This window comes from Panthera leo, chromosome C1 (assembly GCF_018350215.1).
Source record: "Panthera leo isolate Ple1 chromosome C1, P.leo_Ple1_pat1.1, whole genome shotgun sequence".
Classification (NCBI taxonomy): domain Eukaryota; kingdom Metazoa; phylum Chordata; class Mammalia; order Carnivora; family Felidae; genus Panthera; species Panthera leo.
In genome coordinates, this window is record NC_056686.1 from 158,865,247 (window position 1) to 158,883,572 (window position 18,326).

General features: G+C 35.3%; 1 protein-coding gene across 6 annotated transcripts in view; it reads right to left on the reverse strand.

Annotated features, from left to right (window-relative positions):
- Positions 1 to 18,326, reverse strand: part of TLK1 (tousled like kinase 1) — a 142,462-nt gene that overhangs the window by 64,952 nt on the left and 59,184 nt on the right. For all 6 annotated transcript variants that reach the window (XM_042949092.1, XM_042949094.1, XM_042949093.1 and 3 more), the window contains one exon: positions 15,404 to 15,475. In XM_042949092.1, coding sequence (XP_042805026.1) covers positions 15,404 to 15,475 — 72 coding nt within the window. The remainder of the gene's footprint in view (positions 1 to 15,403; positions 15,476 to 18,326) is intronic.

Sequence of the window (18,326 nt, forward strand, 5' to 3'; positions counted from 1 at the left end):
ACACAGAGCCCAATGTGGGGCTCAAACTCATGAACTGTGAGATCATGACCCAACGCGAAGTCGGATGCTCAACCAACTGAGCCACCCAGGCACCCCAATGTTATACTAATTTTTAAGCATGACAGGATCCCATCTGAATTCCATTTTAAGTATTGACTAGCTAACTTCTGATAAACAACAAAGAATCCACACAGAATTATACAATTCTAAAAGTTATACTGGAAACACTGTCTATCTAAATGGTTCCACATTATTTTCTAAAATACATTGCAGGAAACACTGGATCAGTTAGATGAGAGGCTACATTTTAAATGCAGAAGACCGTGGGGTGGTTCAACTGGGGTAAACAAAGTTAGATTTATTTACCACAAAGCTTCTAGGAACCATTAAAATGCTAACATTCACTGGTTATTTCCAAAAAGGGACTGGGATGGAAAGTTACAGTGTATATAGAAATTCTCAAACTTATTTGGAATATCATTTATTAAACACTTCACTAGATATATACTTGAAGATACTGTAGGTCTTTTTTTTTTTTTTTTTTTTTTTTTAAGACCTACAGGTTACTTAGGAAAAACTTCTTTTCTCTGAGGCAACATTTCCATACCTAAATTTTAAGTTTGATGGAATGGAAAAGTGGGACAGTCCTTTGAGGGAAATGTCATTTTGTTAAAAACTGTTAACAATGAATGATGGGACACCTGGGTGGCTCAGTCCATTGAGTATCTGAATCTTGATCCCATGGTTTGTGAGATGGAGCCCTGATTTGAATACGGCTCTATGCTGACAGCTCAGAGCCTGGAGCCTGCTTCTGATTCTGTGTCTCCCTCTCTCTCTGCCCTCTCCCATTCATGGTCTGTCTCTCTCTCAAAAAATAAAAAATAAACATAAAAATTTACATAAATAAATAAACTTAAAAAAAACCCAAATGAATAATTATTACAGTTAAAACACACACACACACACACACACACACACACACACACACACACGGAACGGGTTTACCTTGTTTACACCAGAAAAGAATTTGAGGAAGAAGGGGGGAAAAAGGATGACTAAAGAACTAAGGAACTAAAATTAATTTTAAGACTAACATGACTAATGTGGGGTAAGAAGTTGGAAATAGGTAATAAAAAATTGAAAAGTTAAGCAAAATGAAAAATGAGAAAGGAAAACCTAGATATAACTAAATTTGCCTATAAAGTAAATGTTTCCATTACAAACACACCATTTTGTCCCTTCCTATGAACCTTAATCTTTTTTCACCGATGCTGTAGTATGACCACCTCATTCCTCACTCTCACCCCAGATTATTTTAGGCTTGTTCTGTCAGCCCAAATGAACTGTAATTTTCTAAAGAGCAAGTACCATGGCTCTCTGAAGAAAAAGACTGGGACTAAGAATCAAACTCTGGATCCATTATTTACCATAACTCTTAGCATGTTACTTATTAACCCGACTCAGATTTTCTCATCAATTTTTTTTTACATAATCTCTATGCCCAATGTGAGGCTTAAACTCAGGACACTGGGATCAAGAGTCACATGCTCTACTGACTGAGGCAGCCAGGCACCCTATTCCCATCAATTTTAAATGTGATAATACAGGTATAGGATTGTGGGGATTAAATGAAAAACATATCAGAAACACACTTGATACAGCATCTGGAACAGATACATACTCTATAAATGTCAGTAAGTACCCAATAAATTTTCTTATCTGAGTAGCTATCCTATTATTACAAATATCCGTGTACTTTCATATTTCTAAAGTTCAATCATGTGCCACCTGTTAAATGATTAGCAGATTCTGCCCTTACAGCTTACAAGTAACTTGTAGGGCTTGCTTGCAAAATAAGTGGTTTCCTCTCTAAGGTCCCATTCAACTCTGTTCTCAATTACAAGCCACAGAACTGGCAGTCTAGGCCCTAAGTGTTGTATCACTAACCTTCAGGACAACGTGCATTAGTTATGTGGTTTTAAATTTAAATAATCTCAATAACACTTATATTAAACAAAACAAAAATTCTCAGTGAAGGCTACTGCTGCCAATTCTCCTGAGTCACTCATTTCTATATGGATTTATTTGGGAATTTAGAAACGTGGAAATTTAGGATATGTGGAAACTTGGCAAATATTTAATGTCTAAAATGGCTCATCAGTGAAGAAAAATTCAGAATGCTATCTGCAATTTTTCAAACAGTACTCCAGAGATACCTTAAGAGAAAGGAGGTTGTGCCTCAAAAGTTTAGTTAAAGAGGAGAGAGAAGGGAAGAAAGAAGCAGGTGGCTGAGCTAAGGCTCCAGCTTATCAGAGACACATCCTATCCCACCTCCACTTCTATGCTTGCAAACACTGCATTTCTTATTTTAACACTCGAAATTCTATATTTGACTCACTTTGAAGACAGAGTTCTATGGCTTAAAAAAGATTTGAAAAACCATCAATCTTGACCAGTGATTTCCAAGAAAATCCAAGGGACATCAACCACGCCAGCTTTGTATTTGCACAAGGCATAAAATTTACTCATATCAAGCATTTTATATAAAATAATTCCAAGCTTGCTATTGCTCTCGTGGAGGCTGTTATTCCATTCTTTTCTTCTCTGTTTTTTCTCAATTGTTGCATTACACTTGACCACAATAACAAAGGCAAAATAAATATAGAAGGCAAAATATCATCATTTTGCTTTAGAGCAAAGATGGAAAGATTACAGCAATTATAAAAAGTCAAAGAATTATCACATACAACAGAACAGTGGTTAGGAGAAAATGATGAAAGGAGAGACTGGTACTATTTAAAAAATCAGTTTAGCTTCATAAATGCTAATTTGTAATCATACCAAAACCTGAATGATTACTCTGGCATTTAAATGTTCTAAGATATTAGTGAGAATTTAACACAGTACTTCCTAGCAGTTGAAAGTATGTTCAAAAAACAAAGACAAATCTAAAGGATTTAAGAGGTGATTGTGACATAATTGAACTAATGCTTCCATTTTACTTGGAATTTAAGCCAGTGATTATTAAAAAAAAGGTTTTCATATCTACTACGGGATCTTGTTTTATCTGGCTCCTTGACGTATTTTTAAGATAAAAATACATGTGTGTTTCTTCAATGCAATTAAGACAAAATATAAGAAAACCAGAATCTTAACACTGTCACAGAAGGAGGCAGATAAATCAGTATGGATTGTGTCGTGAAAACAGATAACCACCTCTATCAGCCTCCAACTAGAGATATTTAAAATTATTGGCACAAATGCATTACAGGAAATTTTAACATTATGTGAAAAGATACCATTATAACATCAACAAAAGAAGAGTGGATATTAAAATTTATTCTTCGCCTCTACCTTAAGCAGAACTCATCAGCCCTGACTAGACAACAACAAAAAATCAGGTATCATCATCTCTAATAAAATTACTACAGTTAACCGACACAGATATATTTAGTATTTTCCTGTTAAATGAGAAAATACATCAGAAAGAAAAGTTACTCTATTATTAAATAATATCTATAACCGAATATTCAATCCTTAGACTTGTCAGAATGAATGTTTTCCAATCAATTCATTTAGCTTAAGATAGGTTTCAAAAATACAACTCACTGGCTATTCAAATGATTCACAGAGTTACTTAGGTATCAAATTTAAGGTCACTGTACTTTGAACAAATGGCATGACAAATCTTTTTGCCTGAAGCTGGTAATATCAATGTTCAATTTTATTCCACATTTCTAGGCAAAATTTGTTAAACTAGATGTAAGACAGAAAAATGCTGGAGAAGTCTGTTACTTTAATGGCATATATCAAAACAGCACTGAACTAGAAAGGAAAATCTGGAGCTTTATAAAAATAGTCAATGTAAAATAGATGTTCTATTCAAGAATATCAAATGTACAAGATACTGTTCCTTCCAACTTTTTGCTATAAAAAATTGGTTAGAATAATGCACTATAAGAAAACTAAAATTCTATTGTAAAAATTTCCTTGCTGCTTTGCATCAAATTTACATTTAGATAAAACTACCATGAAATATGTACATCCTAATACAAGGATGATTTTGAGCTGGCAGGACCTGAAATTCACAGTCTGACTCTGCCCAAGAGTCAAAACTTTAATATTATTATCTGGAAATATTTGGTTGAATCTTTGACACCTAAAAGAAGATCGACGTTATACTACTGATTTCAATATTTAGTATAAAAAGTTTATGTATACATCATTTTGGGGATCCTATCATGAAATAAAAGCACTTCCTTGCTGTCTGAAGTTATTCCAATGAACGTGTCAGCAATTTTGAGTGTAGCCTATTTTCTGCTGTACTGCCTTTATTATTTAATAATATGTACTATCAAAGATGGTAGAGAGCCAAGAAGATAAACTTGGGTAACTGACCAACTAAAATGTGTGTGTGTGTTTTTTTTTTAATGTTTACTTATTTTTGAGAGAGAGAGAAAAAGACAGTGAGACAGAGACAGAGTGCAAGCGGGGGAGGGGCAGAGACAGGGAGACACTGAATCTGAAGCAGCCTCCAGGCTCTGAGCTGTCAGCACAGAGCACGATGTGAGGCTTAACTCAGAAACCATGACATCATGATCTGAGCTGAAGTCAGGCGTTTAACTGATTGAGTCACCCAGGCGCCCCAAAATGTGTGCTCTCTATAGGTAACTTAATCTGTGCCAGCTCATAACATTTTTAAAAGCCTGAAGATTTTTACTTTGCTCACAAATATACAGTACCTACAACCGCATTAGCACCTAAAAGAACTATAATACTAAAGCAATCTTACTGTCAATTTTTTAAAAACTACCTTAGCTCGCCATTCTCACAGTCTGACTTTTTAAGATCCTATCATCTGGACCCATTTTAATTTGCATTCACATATGTTTAAAGGAGCATACCAAGTCTTCAATATTGATGAAATGCAATTTTATCTCCCATTTTCTTACAATTTACATAGCATAACTATTTCTTGGCATTTTCCCTTCTCTGGCTTTCCTTTTAAAGGCTTTATTTGTTGAATAATATAGACTAAAAATTAAAATAAAGTTGGACTTTCTCCCCTATTCATATGATCTTGTAAGTTTTCAAATCATACAATCAGAATAAAACAGCCATACAGAGCAAATGCCGTGGGAGGAAAAAGCAAATTTTCAAGATAAGTTATTCTGGAAATGTTGGCATTTTGAGAGTGCTTACAATAGTAAAATTTAGAGCAGTGATTTCACAACTTTTCTCCCGGTGTGACACTCATGATGGAGTAACATACTCCTGTATAATAGCCCTACAGACATTTCCTTGAACGTGAATCCCTAGATCCTTAAACAATTTCTTTGGGATAGACACTTTTACGTGTAAGTTTTGTGACACAGAATATGCACACTAATAATTTTAAACATATTGCCAAAGTGCATTTTCAGAGGCAATGCCAATCTACACTTTCAATAACACTGTGAGAATGCCCACCAATCGTTAAATATCTGTCTACCTGATATGTTAAAAAAAAAAAAAAAAAAAAAAAGGTGGTATTCCATTGTTGTTCTCTATAGCAATACTACATTTATAACCCAAAAAAGTGAGTTTGTTGTAGAAAGAAATCATTCTATCATTCAACCATTAGCCCTGATTTTCAATGTTACTATACATCATAACCACTTAATGCTTTTATTTAAGCTCATGCTCAAGTCCCCATTCCAAATTTAACCATCTCTGGAGAGAGACCAAAGGAATCCTCACTTTTAAAGAGCTCCGAAAGTGATGCCGATGTATCCAGGATTAGCAATAATCTATGTATATAATAATAAGACCTGCATATTCCATACTGGAAATTGTCTAAAATTAAGAAATTATTCTTAATATATTCTTCTATTAAAAATTAAAGACCAAAATTGTGACATATAGCTATAGCAGAAAACTCATTAGGATATAAGTCCAATGGGTTGTCATGGTTACTCACTTATTTTAGAAAATGAGAATTAATCATAATACTGTGTGCTGCTGACATAAAAATACATCTAATATTTTTAAAACTCTACTATAGTATAACACACTGAAACCGAATTTCTCAGTAATGTCAGCTTGTGCTGACTGCCCTTAAAATCCAGACTAAAAGCAGTATTTATCAGATAAAAACATTTGTGAAATGCTTTTAGTCCAGGCATACCTTGGACTGGCAAATCTGATGTTATTATAAATCATTTTAAATCTAAATATTGCCAAAAAAGAATACCTTTTTTTTTCTTCAAAAGACTAGCTAGGATCATTTATCTAACTCATGAGTTATACATTATCTTAGTTATACAGAGAGAGGGTACACACAGTGGTTGAGAGTATCACTTTGAAATAAAACAGATACTTAGGTACTAGAATGTTGACTGTTCACTTACTATCTGTGGGCAAATTAATTAACCTCTCTGGACTTCTGTTTTCTTACTTAGGAGATGCGAAACTTACAGAGTTGTAATCTAGCTCCACAGGTAACATGCTAAAACTATTCTCTCTCCTTCATTAATAGGGTGGTACTCAACGAGAGGATTTCTGGCAATACCTGGAGATATTTTTGGTTGCCACAAGGGAGGGCAGTTGTGGAGGAGGAGAGAGGGGCTACGGAGATCTAGTATGTTAGGCAGAGATGCTGATGAACAACCTGCATTGCACAAGACAACCCTACCCCTAGCCCAGGAATTCTCCACCTCCAAATGTCAATAAAGTTAAGAGATGAATGTGTAAGAACCACCTGTAGTTGTTGACACAAAAGCTACCCGTATAGTACGGTACAACTAGAGTGGTGTTAAGTTTATTCATTCAAAAAATATTCACTGAGCATATGTTATGGTCAAGCACTAGGCCAGGTTCCACTTTAAAGTATGTCTTCAGTCTTAGAATGACTTGGCATTTTTCTCTTCCAATCTTATTTGCATCAATCAGCTTAGAACTTTCTTGTCCAAAGAACAACCAATCACTGACGCTAAATGCACTTGTACAAAGGGAAACATTTAACAGCTAGCTGTTTATTTGCTTCCAAAATAAAAGGGTTACAGAATCATTATTTCAAGATTTCATGATTTATAAGAAACTGAAAGATTATCTAGACAGAGTATATAAGAATTTCCAAGCAGAGAGCCTGAATACTCTTCCTCTGAAAAAGCTTCTCAGATGATTTCGACACATACAGTCCTCTAACTTTATGGAAAAAGAGGCACAGTGACAGTATCAAACCCACATTTGATTTCAACTTTTCCTTCCAGGAGACCAAGGACATATATATTCAACTGGATAGATCCACTTCCTTTGCTGTGAACCCTGTCATATAACATATTTTAGGGTCAAACACTAACTTTTAGCTGAATATAGCTCCTATAAAAGCATGTCCTTTAATGGATAGTAGTATAATTAAATATAGTTTTCTTTTTAAATAAAAGGAAATTTTACAAAGAAATTCCATGAATTTCACAGGAACTTTAAATCTTGTAATTTAGAAGTATGATTACCAGTCTTATAAGGGAAAGAAAAAAAAACAAACTTACTCTTCTACTGAGAAAATGTCTTTATTAGTGTTATAAAATACACCAGTTTGCATGCACACAGAGTACTCTCCCCTTCAAGATGACATTGTTATTATACATATTACATACTGTATATAGCAACACTGTTATATACAGTGGTTTTGGTTTGGCCCTCCTAACATAGTAAGAAGTAATGACAAAATATTACTAGCACAAAGAAAAAAAAAGACAGAGGAACCCAATCAAGTAGAACACCACAAAAATTATTTATCAGACTAAAACATTTTAGAAAATAATGTAGGCAGCAGGATACAAAGAATATTTCTTAAAATTGATGAAGGTACTAAACTAGGTGCCTAACAATCTTGAGGAGCTAACAGATTTAAACAGAATAAAGTGAAAAACAAGGTAATTCACCAAAGGGAGGAATGGGCATGAAAATATAACTTTCAGTGATACTTAACTACACACAACTAAATTCATTTTTCAAGTTTTCTTCTTTCTTACTAGGTGTTCACACTAAGACATTAAAAAATTCTCTGGGTTATAAAAAATATATATAGACAAGTAAAACTTTAATGATTTTTTTTTTAACTCAATCTAAAACCCAAAATTTAAGGCCAGTATTTGCAGCAACATGGATGGAAATGGAAGGTATTATGCTAAGTGAAATAAGTCAGAGAAAGACAGATACCGTATGTTTTCACTCATAGGTGGATTTTGAGAAACTTAACAGAAGACCATGGGGGAGGGAAAGGGGAAAAAAAAGTTACAGAGAGGGAGGGAGGCAAACCATAAGAGACTCTTGGATACTGAGAACAAACTGAGGGTTGATGGGGGGTAGGGGAGAGGGGAAAGTGGGTGATGGGCACTGAGGAGGGCACTTGTTGGGATAAGCACTGGGTGTTGTATGGACACTAAGTTGTCAGTAAATTATATTAAAATAATAAAATAAAATTTAAGGCCAATATTATCTATATTTTCAAAGAGAATCATAATTTCCAATCAACCTAGGATACCTAAGCATTCACTGCAGAAACATTTAAGCCAAACACTATTAAGAGGGCAAAAAAGAAATACGAAAAGTAGAGATGGGTATGAATAAAAAAAAGTAAAAACAGGAAATACTCTTACCACTCTCCTAATCTAGCCAGTTAACTAATATAAGAAGATAACCCTTTTAAATAATTCATACATATGTATAAGTTACACATGGAATTTTTAAATACCGTCTTCAACAAAGGAGATTTTACATTAAAAATAACCTATTAAAGAACTCAATACACAATATCCCTAGCTCTAGAAATGGAAATAATACCCTGCTAAAGCCAGGTTCAAGTTAGCTTTAGGTCTAATTCCCTAGTGTCAACTTCTATTTCCTCCAAAATATGAAAATAAGAAACCACACATAATGTGGTCCTTTGAAAATTCTTTTTAAAAAAGAACAAAACAAGCCATTAATGTTTTAAAGTATCTTTAATGCTATCACTTCAACTCGAATGAGAAAAAAATCTCATTTAATTTTCAAGACTTCTACAAACTTAATTCAAATGACAAAGCTAATCAGAACTTTCATAAAATGACCTTCATTAATCAACATTAGAGGTAAATTAAGACAATCAAGGCACCATATCATATTTACCTTTCATTACAATCCTAAAAAACCATGTAAGTTTAAATGTCTAGATGCAACAGCTGTCCTGGCTTCCCTATATCTATAACTTAAAATCCTTAATCCTAAATAACTCAGAAATCAAATTCAGTTGGACCAAAAATAAACAGTAATTCAATGCCAGCGGACAGAGAGTTAAAGGATTAACCTTCCTCAAGGCGGGGGTGGGGGGGGAGAGAAACATTTCGGTTCTAGAAAAGAGAAATAATTTATTTTAAAATGATTAACTTTGATTCAGGTTATATAGAAGTACTATAAAAGATGAATATTAAAGATTAAATTGAGGCAAAAATAAAGCAATTTGACATGTGTGTTTGCTTTACCAACATTATTATGTAACATGTTGAATGTAAGCACACAGGTATAAACAGACTTACAGCGTGCTTCTCCAATATTATTAAAGACGACATAATTCAATTATATTTATATTCAGTCACAAATATTTCAACCTTAGTAAGAAATAAAGTAAGGCAGAGAAATATAAAATATATTCTAGGACATCCAAGAGGAGAGGGAGGGAGAAGAATTATGTTATTAGTATTCATTATAAATTCCAAATGAACTATACAATACATAATTTATCTTAGGATCTGGGGTAAGGCTGGGTGGGGACAGCAACTGCAAAGAATTTATAGAAAGTAGCAAAGGTCTTTGTGCGTAGTTAGAGAAGGGTCCTTCAAGAAGAACTGCAAACAGGTGAATAAAGGCAGATTTTAAAACTTAGAAAACACTGATAACCAAAGAATATGGGCTCCATTCTCTTATCCTCATAAAATAATCTGGACTCTCATCCAGCAGACAACGCACGTATATACTGTTTCTAACTCCTTGAGGCATTCTAAAACATTTAAAATAAGATGAACGGCCATCTCCCTCCATTCCCTACAAACTCCTTTTCTGGTCCGTCCCATAAAATTTTTATCATTCTCACACCCACAACCCATTCATGATTCTCTCCTTCAGCTGATAACCTCTATTTCACTGTGAAGTATGAGAAAGGTCGTTTGGTTGGAAGTTTGCCCATCAGGGGAAAGGATGTACCCAGTCAACTCTATCTACAATGAACCCAATCAACCCAGGGTCTGGATCTTGGCATTTCATACCACCTCAAAAAAAAGTTTAAGTTTGATTGTATTTTCTCTCTTTACAGCACTTTTCTTGTCCCACTGTCACAGCTCTGCTATGAGCCCTTCCCTAGCACATAATATGTCAAGCCTGTTAAGACTCTAGATACCGTCTCCCTTCCTTTATCATCAAGATTCTGCCAAGAGTAGTCAATATTTGCTGTCACTATTTCCTCACTATCCAATGTCTCCTTAACAGACTATAATCTGGCATCTTGTTACCATTAGTCTACTAAAACTAAGCCTAAGTGACAATTCTTAGTCACTTTTTACAGTCATTTTCCTAACTGACTTCTGTGACATTTAATTCTCCTTATTATTCTTCTCCTCCACTTTCTCCTCTTTTTCTTCCCACTGTCTGTCTACTTGCTTACCAGACTACTATTCTTTCTCTAGCATACCTATCTCACCTGCTAACATTTCCTAGCATTACAAACACTATCAAGATGAGTTCAGCTACAGGGGCGCCTGGGTGGCGCAGTCGGTTAAGCGTCCGACTTCAGCCAGGTCACGATCTCGCGGTCTGTGAGTTCGAGCCCCGCGTCAGGCTCTGGGCTGATGGCTCGGAGCCTGGAGCCTGTTTCAGATTCTGTGTCTCCCTCTCTCTCTGCCCCTCCCCCGTTCATGCTCTGTCTCTCTCTGTCCCAAAAATAAATAAAAAACGTTGAAAAAAAAAAAATTTAAAAAAAAAAAGATGAGTTCAGCTACAGAAGCAGTTTTTAAACTTTTGGGTCTCAGGACTCCTCCACGAACTATTAAAAGTGTTGAGGACCCCAAGAGCTTTTATGTATGTGGGCTATAATTATCAATATTTACTATTCTAGAAGTTAAAACTAAAAAAGTTTTGAGACACCAGAATATAGAAGTCATCAGAGTGATGATGTCATCATGTGTCATTACACACTAGAAATTTTCACACTGTAAATTCATGAGAAAATGAAAGTTAAAAAGCCAAACATGTCTTAGCATTATTGTAAAAAAGGCAAATAATGTTTTAGCATTACTATACAAATTGTTCTGACCTTCAGAACACTCTGAAAGAGTCTCAGAGACACCCCCTTCCCCATCCCCCACCCAGGAATCCTTTAACACTCAAGGATTTAACACCCACACCAAAAATTCCTCTAAGTCTTCATCTCTAACCTGACCTCTTTTCCTGAGCTCCAGATAGCTCCTACCACCTAATTGAAGTACCATCTTCATTTGGTCAGTTCACAGATATTCAAACTCACTGTTGTCCAGAATTTAATTCATTACCTTCTAGGCCAAATCTATGTATCTTCCTTCTGTGTTATCTATCTTCATCAAAGGCACTAACATTCACCTAGAGCCAGATAACTTTAAACAACCCTAGGTTCTTCCCTTTCCTTCTTTACCCTCATTCAGTCATCAAACCCTACTGATTCTGCTTTTATAATCTAGTAGAATGTGAGAGCTTGTTAGAAATGCAAACCCCCACTCCAGACCTAAAGGCATAAGGAACCGTTGGTAATTAATTCACTTGCACACTAAAATTTGAGAAGCATAAGCCTAGATGGTGATAATATCCAATAACCAAAGTTAGAAAATCTGAAGGAGAAGGCAGAACCCAAAAGGTAAACTTGAAAACACTTTAATTAGCACCCTGCCCACTTTTTTCCCTCCTACTATTAAACTGTGGAGGTGAGCAGTTTCGTAAAGGTGGCAGTATTCCTTAACTAAATGATCTTCCCAACTTAGGTTTCTCCTCTCTCCCAACTCTATTCTCTGTACTGCCACCCGGGGGAGCCTTCCTCATCTCTACTTTGCATTTTGTTTCTCCTGCTTAAATGGCTCGCCATTATCTAGACCAAAGTCCAAATTCCTTAGTACAAAGAACAAGGGCTTTCAAACCCTGATTCCTACCAATCTTTCACCATCCTTGCATATCCTACCTACACCAGAAGTCTGCAAACTAGGTGAATCACACAGGCAGATTATGTTTTTTAAGCTTCTTGGGTGATCTAAAGTGCAGTTGGGGTTGAGAACCACTACACCATGTCTTGAACAAAACTATTTGCCATGCTTCCAGGCAAAAGCAAAAAGCGTATCATAGTCTCTCTGCCTGCCTTCTCATACTTTGCCCTTGTGTTCTGGGATGAATTCATAGCCTTTCTAACAACTCAATCACCATCTCTTCTTTAAAGGAAGACTTCTCTTTTCTCCCCTCTTCTTCCCTGCAGGCAGATGGAATTGGGGGGTTCTTGCTCTTTGCTCCCATACCACCTTGTACTTCTATCATAGCATAATCTACACTGTTTATGAAGTAGTCTGTTCTACTAGACAATGATCTCATGTGAACACAGGGATTGTATCATATTCATCTTTTATATTCTCTGTGCTTGGACACAGAGGCTAGAAGATAACATATGTAATAAATGCTTACTGAAAACACAGCAAATTCTTGGAGCCTATCAAACAGACCTAGAATGATGTAAAAAAAAAAAAAAATGAAGCAAAAACAAGACCAATCTACTTCCTATCTACTAGGCAATTTCATTAACAAAGGGAAAAATCTCTGTTCTAAATTCTACATTTAGTAACAAAAAGCAAATCTATGTATGAAGTAATTCACATCTGAGCTGAAATGAAAAATTTCAGTTGAAGTAGATTCAAATCAGCCTAACAGTGAGTATCAGATGCTTTCAGTTTTAACAGTACAAGGATGGAAAACAGAAGGGTTCTGGGTGTCTGAAAAGAGTACTGGGTAGGAGGAAAGAGCCCAACTGAAGAAACAAAAGCTCAGGATATATATTAATATGCATAAATAAAATGTGGAAATAAGTAACAGGAAGAAGGGCTAAAAGAATTGAGGATGCGGTAGGGTAGAGGTGGGTGGCAGAGAACTGCTATTTTTTTTTTTTTCAAATAAACTTCTAGTACTGATTGTCCATAAAAACAAAAACTATTATTTAAGAAAACGTAATGGATCAAGGGATGGATTACCAAAAAAATAAAATGACACCAGAAGACAATGAAATACTACATAAACTTTACTACGAGGTGTATCAGGAAAAAAAAAGCAGTACTCCACCCTACAATTGTTTACTCCCAACAACTTCATTTAAAGACCTACAAATACCTGTATTTTGAAGCGTGTAAAATTTCATCCCAAGGAAATTCATTAATTAAAGTATCTTAATATAGAAATAAAACTTGGAAACCATTTTCCAGATAAGTAGCTTCCTAAATGATAAGACAAAAAAAATTCCTTCTTCAAATCTTAAGGAAAAAGTGTAAGCTGTAGACCTTTCCAATACTGTGCCACTTGACTTAATGATTAATTTTTAAAAATTCCAGATACAGAACACAGAACAACAAAAGCTCCAAAATTTTAAGATTTTCTATTCCTTCCCCAAATGTCAAATTTTCTACACAAATTAAGCTAAGTATATGCAATGGTTAGCCAAATTGTACTTCACTGTAAATTACACTATGGTCTTAAAAGAAAAAATTTTAACTACAAATACAGCCAAAAGCGACTCTTAGAGTTCTTTAAAGGGAAGTGGTACTTTCTTATAGACTCATTCTTTTGAAAGAATTGAAATACTCTATGGCTTATATTGGGGGCATGGGTACCTATAAAGGACATGGAAATATATAACTACTTTAGGTGATCTAATTACTAAGTTTTGCTATTAAAAAAACTCTCAAAAATATCAGATTTGGTGAAGAGAAAAGGGAAATATTTAAAACTATTTTATTACCCTTCATAATGTAACAGTCTATGAAAGAAAAGACATGTGAAATTACTAAATGGACCAAAATCTGGAAATATCAAGAAATGTTCCAAAGTCCAGGAGATATAAAGTGAAAACATTCTTGATGTAGCTTCTGAAAAGCTGTACTCTGACTAAATCTAAACCTACACTTTGTAAGGACTTAATGTAAATGTGCTAATTTAAGAACAAACTAAACTGCGATAATCTGGTGCTACAGGGGCTACTAACGCTTACCTCAAGGGAACCTACTGCAGATAAAGTCCCGTCACTTGCACAGTCCTTTCAGCTGCCTGCCAGTTGTCTCTGTGGAAGGGAAAGCCTGATGAGTGAAAACCCTATGCCACACTCCTCTGGAGTGTCAGGGTGCCTGCATAGAACTGCACAAAACTGTCTACCTAGAGAGTCCTAGATGTTTTCAGTAACACAGGACTTAAAAAGATGCCACCTTTGACATTCTCTTTCAATGAACACCAAAACCAAATGGCTAAGAGTTACTAAATGCTAATGACCTACTGATATTATCAAAGAGATATATCTACACTAGCCCAAGTAGGAAAAAGACTAAAATGGATCAAAGAGAAATAAGTTAACATTGAAAGGAAAACACAAACACACATACACACATACACACACACACACGCATGCGTTGAAAAGTAACACAATGCTATGATCTGAGCAGAAGTTGTATCCACAAAAAGTGATGTTGTTGCATCAGCAAGTGAATGCTAAAACCCAAAGAACTTCCTATCTACATATGTCAAAAAAGATGCTATTAAGTACATCATGCCCATTGTTAACTATACCATGGATCCAAATGCCTACTTATAAAATCCCACGTATTTTCTTAGTGGGGTAAGTGGATGGGAGGGGAGAGGATTTTCCAGGTAGTTTTAAATATGAAAAGTGAAAAACAGCAGCATGAAATTCCGCAAGAAATTTCCAAAAGAGAAAAAATATGTGTATCTACATCTCAGTACACAAACCCTTACTCAGAACCAAACTAAGAGGGGAGTATAACAAAAAACAGTGGAAAACTGTAGTACATAGTTCAAAAACCACTTTCATCTACTGGAATTATAAATGGCCAGTAACTGTCTTCCATTAAGAACACTTATAACACTAATGTATAAGTTCAGCTACATAACCAAAGAAACTATATTTTCTTACTAATGCCAAACAGTCTTCAGTCTGAATACTGTGCCTCATAAGGCAGAACAAAAATGCTCCCATCAGAAACTTTAGCATTAATGATTATTAGCACAAGGATGGGGGGGGTGGGGGGGTGGGGAACTATTAAAAGAAAAAAGGTGATTCCAGCTTTTACTTTAATAGCACCATATTTAAAATGAAGTTACTTACCTCAGATTCTTTGTCACTTAAAGATCCCAAGCTTCCAAAACTGTGATTAGAACTTTCATTATTTGTTGAGGCCTGTTAAAGATTTTTAAAAAGGTAAAAATTAGGAAAAATTTTAAATGAAACATACTACAAAAGGTAAGCTATCTTCATAAGTGAAAATAAAGTATGATTCCTTTAAGCAAGGAAGTTAAATGAAGTAAAAATGAGAAATATCAACTTCTTAACACTATAAATATCTTGGAAAGTTTTATCAAGTCAATAAAGATCTGTATTTCAGGAACTGACTTGTTTTAGCTGACTTTTTAGAATACCAAATTCAAGAACAAAGGAACTGGGCTATTACTAGGATAACAAGATCCCTAAAATTAGTACCCAACATATAAAAAATTATGCTTCCTTAAAAAAAAAAAAAAAAGTATTATTTGTGCTCCTTAATTCCCTTCACAATCTCATCAAATTCCATTATATACCATCCACACCCCTTTGCCTTTTTTTATATAAAACAAACCAGGCAATCCCTGGGGTTTTGTTTGTTTTGGTTTAGTCTTTTAAGAGAATTTCTTCCCATCTTTACCATTTTAATTGCTTCAACCAACAGTTTTTACATTTCCTTTAGTAATACTTTTTTAAGTTTATTTATTTATTTTGAGAGAGTAGGGGAGGGGCAGGGAGAGAGGGAGAGAGAATCCTAAGCAGACTCCACGCTGTCAGCACACAGACCAGTAAGGCTTGATCCCACAAACCATGACCTGATCGTGACCTGAGCCGAAGTCGGACGTTTAACCAACTGAGCCACGCAGGCACCCCTCCTTTATAATGTATTTTTTAAAATTTTTTAAATGTTTATTTTTGAGAGAGAGAGCGAGCAGGGAAGGGGCACAGAGGGAGACACAGAATCCAAAACAGGCTCCAGGCTTGGAGTTGTCAGCACAGAGCCCAACTCGGGGCTCGAATTCACAAACTGCAAGATCATGACCTGAGCTGAAGTCAGATGCTCAACCGACTGAGCCACACTGGCGCCCCTCCATTATAAGATTTTTAAACAGTGACAGGATGACATTTGCTGTGTTTCCAATATGTTTCTATGATGCTCATTATTTTGTAGACTTTTTTGGACCATCAGCTTTAGATCAGTGTCTTCCAGGAGTGTTCAGATCAGAGGATGACAGACTATGGCATATTTATCAAAGATGATGCATGAATAACCTACGTGTACAGGCAGGCCAGTTGATATCCCTGTTTTTCTCCAATTTGTTAAGAGTAGGAGCTAATCCTACTGTTAAAAGGTTGGAAGTTGGCCTACAATTACTCTTAGGCTAACTTCTAAACTGATGACTCTTGAGTCACTGTTTGGAAGAAGGTATAATTAGAGCAAGATTATTAAACACCATAAACAGCCATTAAGAAGTGATAAATTAGATTCAGAAACAATGGAGGCTGTACCATGTTTTTGAATATCCCCAAATCCTCAGATAAAAATATAAACCCAAAACCCACAGACAACATTTACAACAAAACTGGCTGACAAGGAATCTCCATGAATTCCCCCAAAAGAGAAGGTAGGGACAAATCACCAATAACCACAGGAAATGCATCATAGGAGAGGAAGCAAAAGGAAACAATGACAGATCTGAGAAAAGAGACTCTGAAAACAGCAATTTAAGTACAATGGCTGTCTTTGGAAGGGTTTCTGTCCTTTCCAACAGAGATTAAGTATGGGAGGACCATGGTGAAGTGTGAAGAAGCTGGAGCAATCTAGCCTCTAGCTACGAACTCTTAACACATCCCTCATAAGGGTATCACAATGAGGATAAACTACTGGGTGCAGAATCAAAATTGAGCACAAGAGGTACAATGAAGATAAAGGAAAGAGAATATTCAGATAAAAGTGAGGAAGGGAGCAAAGCCTAGAAATTTCAGAAAGCAGATGCCACACTTTTGAAGAGTGCCCAAAAACAATAGCAGAGAGAGCTCTGTAAGAAAAGCCATTCTAAACCACAAAAATGTAAACAACAGAAAATGATGTAGGTCAATCCCATGAAGTTATCATAAGAAAAAGAAGAAAAAGAAAAAGGAAACATGGGATAACATCCTGATAATAAAACCATACCAGGAATACATATCCACAAAAGAGTATGAAAACTATAACCTACTATTTCAAAATGAGCTAAAAAACATTACAAAAATGACTCAAGACAAGAAAGAACATAAAGCTGGTTTCAAAAAACTGAGATTTAAGGTTAACAGAACTCAGGAAAATATCAGAAATAAGAAAAAAAAGTTTCAGAAATGAAGATTAAGCCTGAATGAAAGTAAGAGGAAATACATACATGTAATGCTGCAAGAGAACTAGAAGGTAAAAAGGAGAAACATTTCTGAAATTCAAATGAAGGGATAAAAAGGATTGAGAAGGCAACAACTAATGAAGCAATAAAAATTCAACACTCAGGTAAAATAAGTCTTTAAAGAATAATACCAGAAGAAAACAAATAGTAAAAAGTATAATTCAAGAAAATCTCCTTGAAAATTAAAAAAAAAAAAAAAAAAAAGGAAACTACCAACAGAAAAGCACACTGTACACCTAAGAATACCAACCCAGAAAGCCAGTATCAAATTTTTCTAAGGAAACACTATATGCTAAAAGAAAATGGAGTAACATACTTAAGATATTCAAGAAAATATAAATGAAGAGTTTTATATTCAGTAAAATGGATTTTGGGGACGCGTGGGTGGCTCAGTCAATTAAACATCTGATTCTTGATTTCGGCTCAGGTCATGATCTCACAGTTCATGAGTTTGAGCCCGTCATTGGGCTCTGTGCTGGCAGGGTGGAGCCTGCTTGGGATTTTCTCTCTCTCTCTCTCTCTCTCTCTCTCTCTCTCTCTGCCCCTCCCCTGCTCATGCTCTCTCTCTCTCTCTCAAA